This window comes from Argiope bruennichi, chromosome X1, assembly GCF_947563725.1.
Source record: "Argiope bruennichi chromosome X1, qqArgBrue1.1, whole genome shotgun sequence".
Lineage (NCBI taxonomy): Eukaryota > Metazoa > Arthropoda > Arachnida > Araneae > Araneidae > Argiope > Argiope bruennichi.
In genome coordinates this window covers 70,235,623-70,248,026 of record NC_079162.1, presented here as the reverse complement: position 1 = coordinate 70,248,026, position 12,404 = coordinate 70,235,623, and the positions used below count along the sequence as shown (strand labels likewise).

General features: G+C 28.9%; 2 protein-coding genes across 3 annotated transcripts in view; both read right to left on the bottom strand.

Moving 5' to 3' along the window:
• The window catches only part of LOC129958232 (armadillo-like helical domain-containing protein 3), a 61,550-nt gene extending 56,628 nt beyond the window's left edge, over positions 1-4,922 (bottom strand). Inside the window, exons 1-3 of one of the 2 annotated variants that reach the window (XM_056070525.1) lie at positions 4,801-4,922; positions 271-383; positions 123-179 (exon numbers count right to left, since the gene is read on the bottom strand). In XM_056070525.1, coding sequence (XP_055926500.1) covers positions 123-179; positions 271-354 — 141 coding nt within the window. In that variant the 5' untranslated portion in view covers positions 355-383; positions 4,801-4,922. Of the gene's footprint in view, positions 1-122; positions 180-270; positions 384-4,798 lie in introns of both variants that reach the window. The other variant, XM_056070526.1, reaches the window with a different exon arrangement.
• A 4,406-nt stretch (positions 4,923-9,328) lies between these two features.
• Positions 9,329-12,154, bottom strand: LOC129958609 (uncharacterized). The gene is made up of 3 exons (XM_056071206.1): positions 11,144-12,154; positions 10,683-10,739; positions 9,329-10,595 (listed from the first exon to the last, which is right to left on the bottom strand). The coding sequence occupies exon 3, from the start codon at positions 10,514-10,516 to the stop codon at positions 9,677-9,679; it is 840 nt and encodes a 279-aa protein (XP_055927181.1). The 5' UTR covers positions 10,517-10,595; positions 10,683-10,739; positions 11,144-12,154; the 3' UTR covers positions 9,329-9,676.
• Positions 12,155-12,404: the final 250 nt, after the last annotated feature.

Here is a 12,404-nt window from a genome sequence, read left to right as displayed (position 1 = left end):
AAGTTAAAATCTATATAGAAAATTAAATTTTCTAATTGAAAGTGTTTTTAATACTAGAAAATAAATAATTATAACATGTTTTAAAATACTTTACTAACGAGTATAATAAATATTTTTTTTACCCTCAGCAGAAAATATTCATCCCAAAAATTTATATTATCCAACGACGGATCTTCTCCCTATGAAAGATATAGGAGAAATTATATCATTTTTTAAAATAAATTTGTCACCAAAAAAGAGAAATAATTTAAAAAATGAAGTTATGCCTACACGAAAAAAAGCTTCATATATTTGGACAATTTTCTCCTTCAAGGGCCTTCTTGATCCTTCATTCTTTATCACAGAATTACTCATATTTTTATGTCATATAGACTACAAAAATCCTAAAAAGAACAAAACATTTATAAAATTTTAAAATAAAATCCTTCACAAAAAAAATATTCTAAAAGGGAAATTTTCTTTCCTCTAAAATACTAAAAATATACATTTCTGACATACTGGAATATTTTATGTAATTACTGAACACATAAAAAAGAAATAATATTACAGCAATGTGATATATATTTTTTATTTTTAAGTTTCCATAATTATTGCCAATGCCTTCTTGAACAAAAAAAAAAAAAAAAAAAAACCTCAGAAAGATATATTTTTGTTATGCCTTTGCAAATAAAACTGGAAGAAAACAGAAATACTGTCAAACAAAATATACTTTTTTTATTACATCTTTCAATAATGAAAAAATTTACAATTGCTGATAATTAGAAAAACATCCATTAATTTGAAAATTAAAAATCAAAATTTTCAAATTAAATTTTTTTTTAAATTTAAGAATTTTTTCTCTAAAACAGTGTATATTTGTTGGCACTTCAGGTGAGGAAAGGCTGACTTTTACGCTAAGAATTACGAATCTACCTAAAATACACTTTGTAAGGTGCAAATCAAAACCTTGGAGTGATACTTTTAGATTTTAATTAACTTTTTAATTAAATTTAATAACATAAATTATAAAAAGTATAATTATATGTGTATTTTTCAGAATTCTTTTTATCACTAAGCTTTGAAAAGTCTTTTATGCCATCTTAAAATTTGATGGTATAGCTCCTTCCCTTCTGGTTTTAATGTATATGCAAATTTACTTTGTAAATATACTCTGGACATAATTTATAACATTACCTTCTACCATATAATAGCATTAAAATATTTTAATATTTCAATAAAATTCATTTTGCCAATTAAATTCATTTCAATTTTGCAATAGTTAAAATAACAGGATGTGTGCATGAAAGTGACTGTCTTATTTTCTTATTTAAGCCGTAAAAATGAAAAGTATAATTTTTTTAGAATATAAAAAGAAAGCCAACCTTAGAACTTACCAATATTATATATATATATATATAGTTTTATTTTTTTTTTTAAGTACATAAAAATAAAATTGCCAAAAAATCTCAATTCATATGCAACAGAAAGAAAAATACATAATGGCTTTATTATTATTTTACATAAGGCAGAAGGGCATTACATAAGAAAAAATTAACTCTTTGAGGACACTATATTAAAAATAAAATTTTCACTCAACAGGTAGGATATTATGTGTCCCAAAGTCCCTGAAAAGTCTAGAATATTTTCAGAAATCCCTCTGCAACTTGTGTTGTTCATTCTTGTTTACACTGAAAGCATAAAACTGGTTATTTAGACAGGGTCCCTTCCCCTTCAAATACCTTAAAAGTATGAGCATTTGCAATTTTAATAGAAAATAATTCTCATAACGAGTTCTGATTCAAATCTGATATTCTTCTACTGTATTCTGATGGATGCCATTCTCCTTAAAAGCTTCAAAATAAAACAGGTTACCTACTTTCAATTTAAAAAAATCTTATTCATCTTCTGTGTGTTTTAAAAGAGAAGAAACGGGAATGTGTTATCTGCACACATGTTTACAATTATTCAGTTTTTATAAAGAAGCTAATCATAAAAGCTTGCTAATGGAGATTAAATTCAACAAAAATCATTATTAAAAAATGCTCCCTTCCCATTTGTAAATTATCCAAAGAAAAACCTCAGACTTCCCTTGAATACATTCAGTAAAACTAGTATATTATACACAGCAATGTGCATTTTGGGAAGTTCAAAGTAAGATTTCAAAAACAATAGGAAATGGTAAATTAAAGGGAAAACTCAGATATTCTCAGAAACTTCAGAGCATTGTGTTAAAGAAAAGAATGAAAAGTCAATAAACTGGTTGTGCATGGACAGTGAAATTACAAGAAAAAACAGGAATATCTTTATTTCAGCAGTTCTGCTCAAAATAAATTCAGGTACAGCAATTTCTTTAAAAGTATAATTGTACTTTTGAAGAATTTTTTTTTTCTTGTTAAATACTTTTATTTTACTATGTTAAAAAATATCAACATTATTTTTATTAGACATGAGGTATTCCTTTTCCAATACTAGTTAATGGTAATTTATAAAAAAAAATCATCAAAAGTAATTTATATAAATAAAACTATCTAAATTACTAATAACATTCAAGCAAAATTAAAGACAAATGATCAACAAATTTCTGAACTGTCTTCTGCAGGTAGATAAACCGTAGATGTGCAGCGAGTCACATTTTTATCAACTGAAATAACTGATAAGGAAATTCTATTTTTAAAAACTTATTTTTATTTCTATATTCACTGAATACTGAAGATCTTTGTAGGACCAAACACTTACTCCAAAAATCATTTTGTTACATTACCAATGAAAAGAAATTTCATTAATAAGAAATCTATGAATTTAAATTTACTTTAAAGACATTTAATTAGTTTCCAATGATGCTGGAATTTAATATATATAAGAAGCATTCAAATATCCAGTAAATTAATTTTTGTGATAAAATAGAGAGAACAAGTTTATATACAAAAAAAAAAGTGGGACATATTTTGTACTACTGCCTTTTAAAAGGTTTATTCTAATTTTATGTCCTTTTCCATAAATTACGATTTAAAACTGATCCTGAAGTGAATAAATAAACAAATGAAAAGAATATACTATACTCCAGTTTTAATTATTTTATATTCAACAAAAGAACCGGCATATAATAACGTAACATGCCATGAGTGAAAGAAGAGTTTCACTTTCAGCATTACATTTTTAAAAGAAATGTACTGTCTTTTAAAACAAAAATAAAATTTAAATATAATCTCTAGTTACTTTAACAGAATAACGAATAATTCTTTTTTTCTTTACGACTCAATATTTGTAGGAATATTCTACAGTAGAAAACTGATAATGCAGCTCTCTTTCTCTATAATGGCTTATGTCAGATTTTTCCAATACATAAACATGAGAGTAATATTATGCAATAATTCCAAATAAAATTAAATTTTATGATTTGGATAATTTCTTATAAACAAGCTGAAGCTCACAACAGCAATGAGATGAAATCATTTTTAATTACTTTACATGATATTCATTCTGTACTGTTCATAAAATTTTTGGTTCTAAACCTAGTTTTTGTAATTAATTCAGTAAAAACTTTAAAGAATAATAATGATGATGCATGGTAAGAATAATTTTTTAATTATAGTTTGAAAAAAAAATTAAGCCAAAAATTTTGATACATGAAAAATTTGAATGAATGAAGTCACAAATTCTGAAAAAATTCACTTATTCTCTTACTTTATTTAATGTCTTAAAATGAGAAGAAAAAAAATCACAGTGAATCAAATTTAAAATTTACAATGCAAGTACTAAAAAAAATTCAATTATTCATACTAAAATACTGTCTAATACTTATACGGAGCAGTGCAAATAATGAAAAAAATGCCTAGCAATTCTCTACGTAATTCAACAGAGCATGTAAAAAGATCACTTGAATGTTAAGCCTATAGACTAAATAAAAAGTTTTTTTTTTTTTTTTTTTTTTACAAATTTTCAAAATTTTAGCTTTTACAACCATTAGGCCTTAATTTATTCAAATTACCTTTTAGTACAATGTGCATAGATTTCTGAAGAAGGGGGAAATTGTTATTACTTAATTCCAAAAAAATAAAAATATGTAAGTATCAGCAGTTAATATGCCAATTTAAAACTATTTAATATACCACATATAAATAAGACAAAAATTTGATAGACAATGAATTACAATCAACAGCATATAGGTATGTAATGTCCAGAGAAATCTACAAATAACTCAGTGAACTGAAATTTAAATATAGAATTCAAATACAATGTTTAAAAAAAAGTAAATGTTGCATGTATAAACTGAAAATAAAACAGTATTTTCAAACATTTTATACATGCCAAATAATTCTGAATTATTTTTCAATAACAGGATAACATTTACACCCTAAAATGTTTACTTCTGTAACTACTGTCACACTAACAATATAAAAATAATTTTTATGTCATCTACTGGAAAAAAAGTAAAACTGAGTACATAAATGTGTCGCAAGAATTTTTGTATTTTCGTGAGCACTGCATACTTTTCTGGACTACAAGCTGAAAAGCGTGGCAATCTCCGATAACTTTATGAACATACGATAAGCAACAAACTATGCAAAATAATATAATATTTTGGGAAAAAATCCATAGAACCGAAATAATAGATTTTAAACTTTATTTCATTAATTTTTCTTATACACAATTAAATAAAGCCGTTGTTTTCAGTGAACTCATGTAATGAATTTATAATTACGAGAAAGAGAAATGAAAATTACTTTAAAAATTAATTTCTAATTAACACATTAAAAATTTTATTTCTAAGTAACACACATTATAAAATCATATTTCAATCAAAAGATCAAGTTATTACACCAGAAATATGCAGCGATCAAAGATAATGAAAATCGTGGTCTGTCACAGCTGCTCAGATTAAACGACAACAATTACGAAACTAATATTTTTACATCTCCACTATGCGCTGCCCACGACGCCGCACAACTAACTTCAAAACAAATACGCTTATGATTACAATTTACTCTCCAAGTATATATCGATTGATGAATCCGCTATGGCTCTGTTGTTTTTGTAATTTTCGTGTTTGAAATGATAACTGATCCAGCATTTACTAAAAATTGAGTTAAGTTTTAGGGTTTGATGTTAATAAATCTTAAGACTGGAAAATCGCGCTTAAACTTTTAACACAAATGTTCGAGGTCAGATAATTCTGTTGCTATAGACACTGACTTACCCTCTTAAATTGGAAAATATAGCTGTTGGTATTACTAATGGCACTTGTCATAGACAAGCTCATTTACGAAGTCAGCAATTTTAAGCCGAGTTTGTGAAGTAGCTTCTGAGAGTAAAGGCCCCTGAGCACCCGAGGGCAGAAGTCTAGATCATATAAAGATAAGCACTCAGACACTCGCATACATAATCCCTTTTTTACAAGGGGGCTCTTTCACACACCACAGATAGAACATAGGATGAAGAACAACCATGCCCGAACCAGGACTCGGACCCGGGGCGCCCAGATCACGGGGAAGTCACGCTACCCCTAGGCCAGGACGCCGGCGGAAATATAGTTATAATAGACATGACAACTGCTTCTGCAAGCATTTTCCAAATAAGCGAAATACGAGTAAATTCCGATCAACCTTTTTAATGCTTCTCCTAAGATTTAATAAGCCTCTCGTCCCTAAATAGATGCAGCTCAGCAAAAGCAAAAAATGTTGAGAAATAATTTTAAAATGTGCAAGATAATGTAAGAATTCCAAACATCAAGTGCAGCAAATGCGAAATGTAAATCTATAACACTGAAAGAAAGCGGACAAATTTATTTTATTTATTAAAAAAATACAATCACATTGTATTTGCATTCGAGAAATGATCTGAAATTAAACAGATAATTTAAAAAGTTATTCTAAAGGTTCCATCTGACAGAATTTTCAAAAAAAAAATTTCAAAAAAAAACCCTTACTTAATGAATATTGTAATCATCCGGCTAGGTCTAGGTCCGGTTTTCTTGATGATAATTCTCTTTCCTTAGCAATATTATGTTATTTGCTACAATTCGACACATTCTAACTCTGAAATTTCAAGAAGTGGCGGACATTCAACAAAAGAAAATGAAACAGGGCTTCAGTAAGCTTTTCCCCTCTCAAATGTCAAAAAGAAAGTTTTCCATTTAATTTTCTCTCGAAAATTTTTAGAATCATGAGTACGATTTTTTCATAAGGCCTTATCACACGGGCAAATATCGTCTACACTTTCGTGGGCAATTTTCCGTTTTTACCCGCAGGCAACCGGTGAAGCAAGTTTTCCGTCATCGTGAGCATTTTTTGACCAGCTTGAAAATGTTGACGATAGCAACGGAAATATCGTTTGCAAATGAAATTCAACCAATCATGTCAAACTTCGATAGTGACGTAGTGTGCCAAGAATGGCGCGACTGACGCCAACTACTTTGTGAAAAGTAGTCCATTTGTGAGTGTGAAAGTTCACCATCATCTACATACAAAATGGCAAAAAAAAATATTGTGGTCGAATGAAAAAGAGTCGGCTCTCATTGACCTTGTTCAGGAGAAGCCGGCTCTTTGGAATCCACTGGATGCCCATTATGCCAAAAAAAAAACGTTATATGTGGCTATTAAAATAGAAATGCTAAGAAGATGGCCCGAAGATGAGGACCACTTAACATCAAGTAGGTGAAATATTCTATGTTTCTCAGTATGATGTTGTGATCAAAAAACGTTTTATACGAATACATTTTATGATAATGCAGAAAGGCGGCATTTAATCAATTTTTAAAATTCTTTTAAATATGTACAAAAAAATTCCTGATAAAAATTTCTGTATGTATATGTAAAACAAATTATAAGCATCTCATCTATTTTGCTGAATTATTTTTTCTTTTAATCCCAGCTAAAATATTTGAAAAATATGAAACGCATAAAAAAGTTTAACTATTTTAAAAATTGGGATGCAATTTATTTACTATATTGAACCATACACAGTTTATATAATTGTATTATTCATTAAATTAGACAAGATGGTTAATGCGGCCAGTTAGCTGCTAACTTATTATTTCCGTATTCATTATTAATTTTCATTTGTGATTATTGTGTTTCACTTATGTAAATGTGTATTAACATGCAGCATTACTTTCTTACAAATATACCCTATTTTTCATGAAACTAAAAGCAAAATTTTGAAGAATTTATTCTATATTCATTTACAAATCAAATTATACAAAATTAAATTTGGTATTGCGTAAAATAATTTTTAAAGTTAAAGATATTTGGCTACGTAAAATTACATTATTATGATGCACATACACACACATATTTATATAAAGAAATATATATATATATATTTCATACTAAATTCTTCGTAATTTATTCCAGAAATACTTCGCAAGAAATTTTGCACCCTCAGATCATATTTTCAAAGAGAGGATAAAAGAGCAAGATTGCCTTCAGGATCAGCAGCTCTGGATATTGCACCAAAATGGGTGCATTATCACAGACTGCTGTTCCTGAGGGACACGATATATGTAGGCTCTTCCGAGTCAAATTTAGATTATTCTTTCGCAACTGATGTTGGGTGCTCGGAACCAATGGTATATTTTGCTAAAATGTTTATAATTCTTATATAATGCTTTTATTTAGTTGATGAATAACTTATATATATATATATATTTAGTTATAATTAAGCTTAATCATTGACCTTTAATTTTTAAAATTGAATGATAAAAAATCTGGTCAAGAAGTGAATTGAAATAGAATGTGTAACTAAATAACATCTAATGTAATTGAATTTTATTAAATATATCTTTAGTGATCATATCATTAATTAACCGCATACCAATCAATCGATTAATATTAGAGAAGGGTCTAGCATCTAATCTCTTGAAGGAGTTGGGTGGTACCTTTATTCTTAACATGGACATTTCTATGCGCATTTAAATATATCCTTTGATTAATTTTTCAATGTATAGTAAAACATAATTATTTTTAGATTTCTGTGGAGGAAACAGAGGATCACTTTGTGCCAGAGCCGGAATACGAAGAAAATTGCCCAGAGTTTTCGGCAACCACTCTGCAGAAAAGAGTTGCTGAACAAAGCAATTTCAGTCTAGGTCCTCCTCCCAAAAGACGCCGCCAGACAAATGTGGGGGGAGATGTTCTGAGAATGGTGTCTGCAGAACTCAAAAAAAAAAAAAAAAAAAAAAGTGATGCTTCGTAATCTGTTCCCCATGCTGTGGGACAACTTGTTGTCTCCACTTTAAAAAAACTGGCACCACCGTATGGGGAACAGTTCACCCGAAGAATCTTTGAACTGGTAATGGAGTTTGGCGAAATCCAGCCAGATATTTTTTCATAAAAAAAAATAAAAAAAATGTTGATGTGAAATGTTTTCTTTTTGTGAAATATATTTTAAACATATTGAATCTTTTGATAATGGTAATTACTTAAAGAGTTCATTTAATCACAGCCTCTATCTAATTTAAAATCCTATGTTAATGTAAAAATTAATAAGGATTAATTATGTTTTTTAACCTTGAAATAGTTACCATATAGTACATTTGAGGGAATCATAAGATATGAATGATTCTGCTACTGTTTCATCTTTTTAATGTGAAAAAAAAATACTTTTTCTATTTAAATAGTGCATAGTGAGAAAATGCTTCAAAAATTAAGCATTTTTAACATTCATACATATGTGCGCCTGTTTATTTTCTAAGCATGGGATGTTTATTATAACGCCTTATTTTTTATTGAAATTTTTAAAATTAATTTTAAATGTGTATTTTTGAAATTTTAAATTATTACTGCAATAAGATAATAATTTTAATACTTTTTAATTCCTGCAGCACTGCAGGAGCATCTATTGTAAAATATATTTGATTTTGAAAAAAACAAAAAACGATCATACTTTTATCATTACCAAAAAATTAAATCACCTTTTGTACGATTAACAATAAAATTCAGGCTTCTTTTAAATTTAACAAATTACCAGTTAATTTGGAATGATACATCTATTTTTGATTATGTATTGGCATTGAGAAAAATCTATAGAAACAAATTAACGAAGATTTGAAGCATTAAAAAAAAACACTCTTTTTAAAAAAATTCAACTACAGAGCTAATTTTTGAAGTTAGTGTGAGACTAAATGCTGAATTACCTTAAAATTTAACAATATTTATTAAATGATTTGTGCAGATGCAGTAAAAAGTGTTTTTGCTTGTTATATTATTACTGCAAAAATTAACAACAAAACTGTTACTAAGAATAATAAAAAAAATACCTTTATTATTTTACAAATTTTAACAACCATTACAACCAGTTGAATGATACAATAAGATCAACACTGAAAAAGACAATGGAAGACAACAAAGGAATGAAAGACATTCAGAGGAAAAATTGCAGGAAAAACATTTTCGAATTTGATAAATGTACAACTTGGTTTGATTTTACAATCCTTATTATATTCATGATTTAATTTCAACTAATACAATAACTTTTTAGCTCAAAATAAATATGTCAATAGAAATAGGAATTTCATTGCACAGGCTTCATAATTTATCTGCAAGTTTGATAAGATAGCAATAATAGTTGTAATTTTTTTTAATTCAAACTATCATGGGCTTTTCATACATTGAAAGCTAATGAGATCACTAAAAAACAATTTATTCCAAATTTTATAACAAAACTTATTGAAAATGAGTACAGCAATAAAAAAGTTTTATTATGTAACAGATTTAATAGTACAATAGACAATACATGTAAATATTAATGTAAAAGGCACATCGTTCTGCCATTTAACGGCACCAACTCCATTAAAATATCTACAGAACTTTTGACGTATATCTTTAGTCATTTGTCCAGGGTTACCTTTTTTCATTAATAATGGAACAACGGCTTCAGATGCATAATGCATCCAGTCACCCCTTTGAATTTCTTTATTCTCAATTAATTCTACATCAATGCTACAGGGTGGTATATAGATGTTAGAATTATTAGAGATTAAAAAGTTGTGTAGAGCACAACATGACAAAACTATTTTTGTAGCATTCATTGGAGTTGTTAGAATTCTCTGCTTGAAAATTTGAAATCGAGTAGCAAGAATTCCGAATGCATTTTCTGAAATCCTCCGTGCTCGAGACAAACGATAATTGAAAATCCTTTCCTCTTCATTCAAGCCTCTGCCAGGATAAGGTTTCATGAGATTGAATGACAGAGGAAAAGCATCATCAGCAACAATTACATAAGGCACTTTAGTATTAGTTAATGGCAAAGTATTCGCCACTAGAATATTTAATGTATTTTTATCCAGAGCTGACTTTAATTTACATTTTCCCCATACACCCCCATCACTTATTCTACCGTTTGTCCCTACATCTACAAAAAGAAATTTTAAATTGGCATCAACTAAAGCCATTAATACAATACTAAAGTCCCCTTTGTAATTATAGTAGAGTGAGCCAGAGTTTGGAGGGGGAGAAATTTTTATATGTTTTCCATCCAGAGCACCAATGCACTGAGAAAATTGCCACATAGTGTAAAAAGCGGCGCTCACAGTTTCCATTCAGTCTTTGTTGATGGCACATGCAGATGATTTGGGCTTAACACTTTCACAAGTGCATTGCCCGCCAATTTAATAATGCCTAAGAAAATTCAAAAATAGAATTTGAAATATATAAATTTTATGCTGTAAAAAATGATATAGGGAAGTAGAAATAAATTCAACATACCTGATGTAGTGTTTTGGGCAATTCGAAATTGGAAAGATAGGGAGCTTTGTGTTTCACCTATAAAGGTAAATGAACATAAAAAAACATGCTGCTAATTTGTATTATTTCATTAACACAATTTTTAAGACTGAACTATTTTAAGATTATCCATGCACATATTTATGAAATATAACATTATTCTTAATGATTGAATGGTTTGAACATTCAAAAAATATCAATTCTGTTCATTAATACAAAATGTGCTAATAATTAAAATTCCTTAAAAGTAAATAATCAATAGACAAATCTGGAATGCATATCTTAGGTATTGCAAATAAATTAATTAAAAAATTACTCAACTAAGCAAGGACAGAGCATTTTCTAAGCAAAGATAATAATAGAGAATTCATTTTATAGCTGTATCATTCCGTAAAATTATCAAACAATTTATATAAAAAAATGCAAGCTAATTTTTTGCTTACCTCCAAAGCCAATTCACTCATTAGATTTTCATAGCAGCCTTTCTGTCTACATCAGCAGCCATTTCCGCGAGCACAATTTTCTTTTCGATTTCTCTTTTTCTTTTAGCACTGTTCCCAGGATAATGCACAATAGCGCTGTCTCAGCAAAATCCATTTTGCACCGAGCAATTCAACAGAATCCAACAACTCGAGCAACAGAATCCAACGAGTTATGAAATGAGAAAACTGCAGATATTCACTAAGTAGAAGCAGTGAAAAAAGAGCGATAAATACACCATAAAGTACACCTTTTTTTTAGGTTTACCAGACAGCAAATGTTCAAGTGACGTACACTTCGTCTACACTTTCGTGGTCGTTTGTAAACGAAAGTGTAGACGGTATTTGGCCGTGTGATAAAGCCTGCAGCAATAAGGAAACAGCAATGGAACATGTATCAAATTGAACTGCACTAGGGTTGAAGAATATTTTACGAACGGTTTTTATGTACCAATATCAAAAAGTCATAACTACCAGTGATCAATACTTTTCAAAGAGAAGTGTGATTCAAATCCTTCATATGATTTTATTGGTGATATTTTCGATTACAGGGTCTGAATCACGATAGAAAGTAATAATCGATACGATCTGACCAATAAAAGCTAAAGAACAAGAATTCAGTCATGCGTAGGAAAAGTCCTGTTTCGACAGGCCCATTGCCTTTATGCTATGGTCATAGATCTGCCATCCTACCAATTGTAGGACCACTATCACCTGGGGATGTCGAGCAGGAACTTCTCGCAAATTGCCGGTAAAATGAACAGACATCAGAGAATTTCGAAACCAAAAGGAAAAAAAAAAAAAAAAAAAAAAAACGAAATGCGCGGGATTTAAGGCACGCATGTTTCAAGTAAAGATCCCCTCCCACCCAATTGTTGTTGCAGGACTTACTGGTCAGATGCAGAGATTTTCCCATTTCACGAACAGTTAGACGGAAGTTGGAACCAATAAGCTGCTTATCTCATTGTGCAAGTGTACCAGATTATTTTCGCCTCCACAATATATATATATATATATATATATATATATATATATATATATTCTTAAAGAGGTTTTTGCAGATATTCAAAACTCCAAACAAATTTCATATATAGTTTCGTCTAAATAGATATAAATGCTATAGTAACTGACATACATTTAATATTTTTCCATGATTGAAATTCATATAATTAAATTGTAGTTGCCTGGTTAGCATGAGAATTCCGCTGCAGCCAAAGACTGCCCT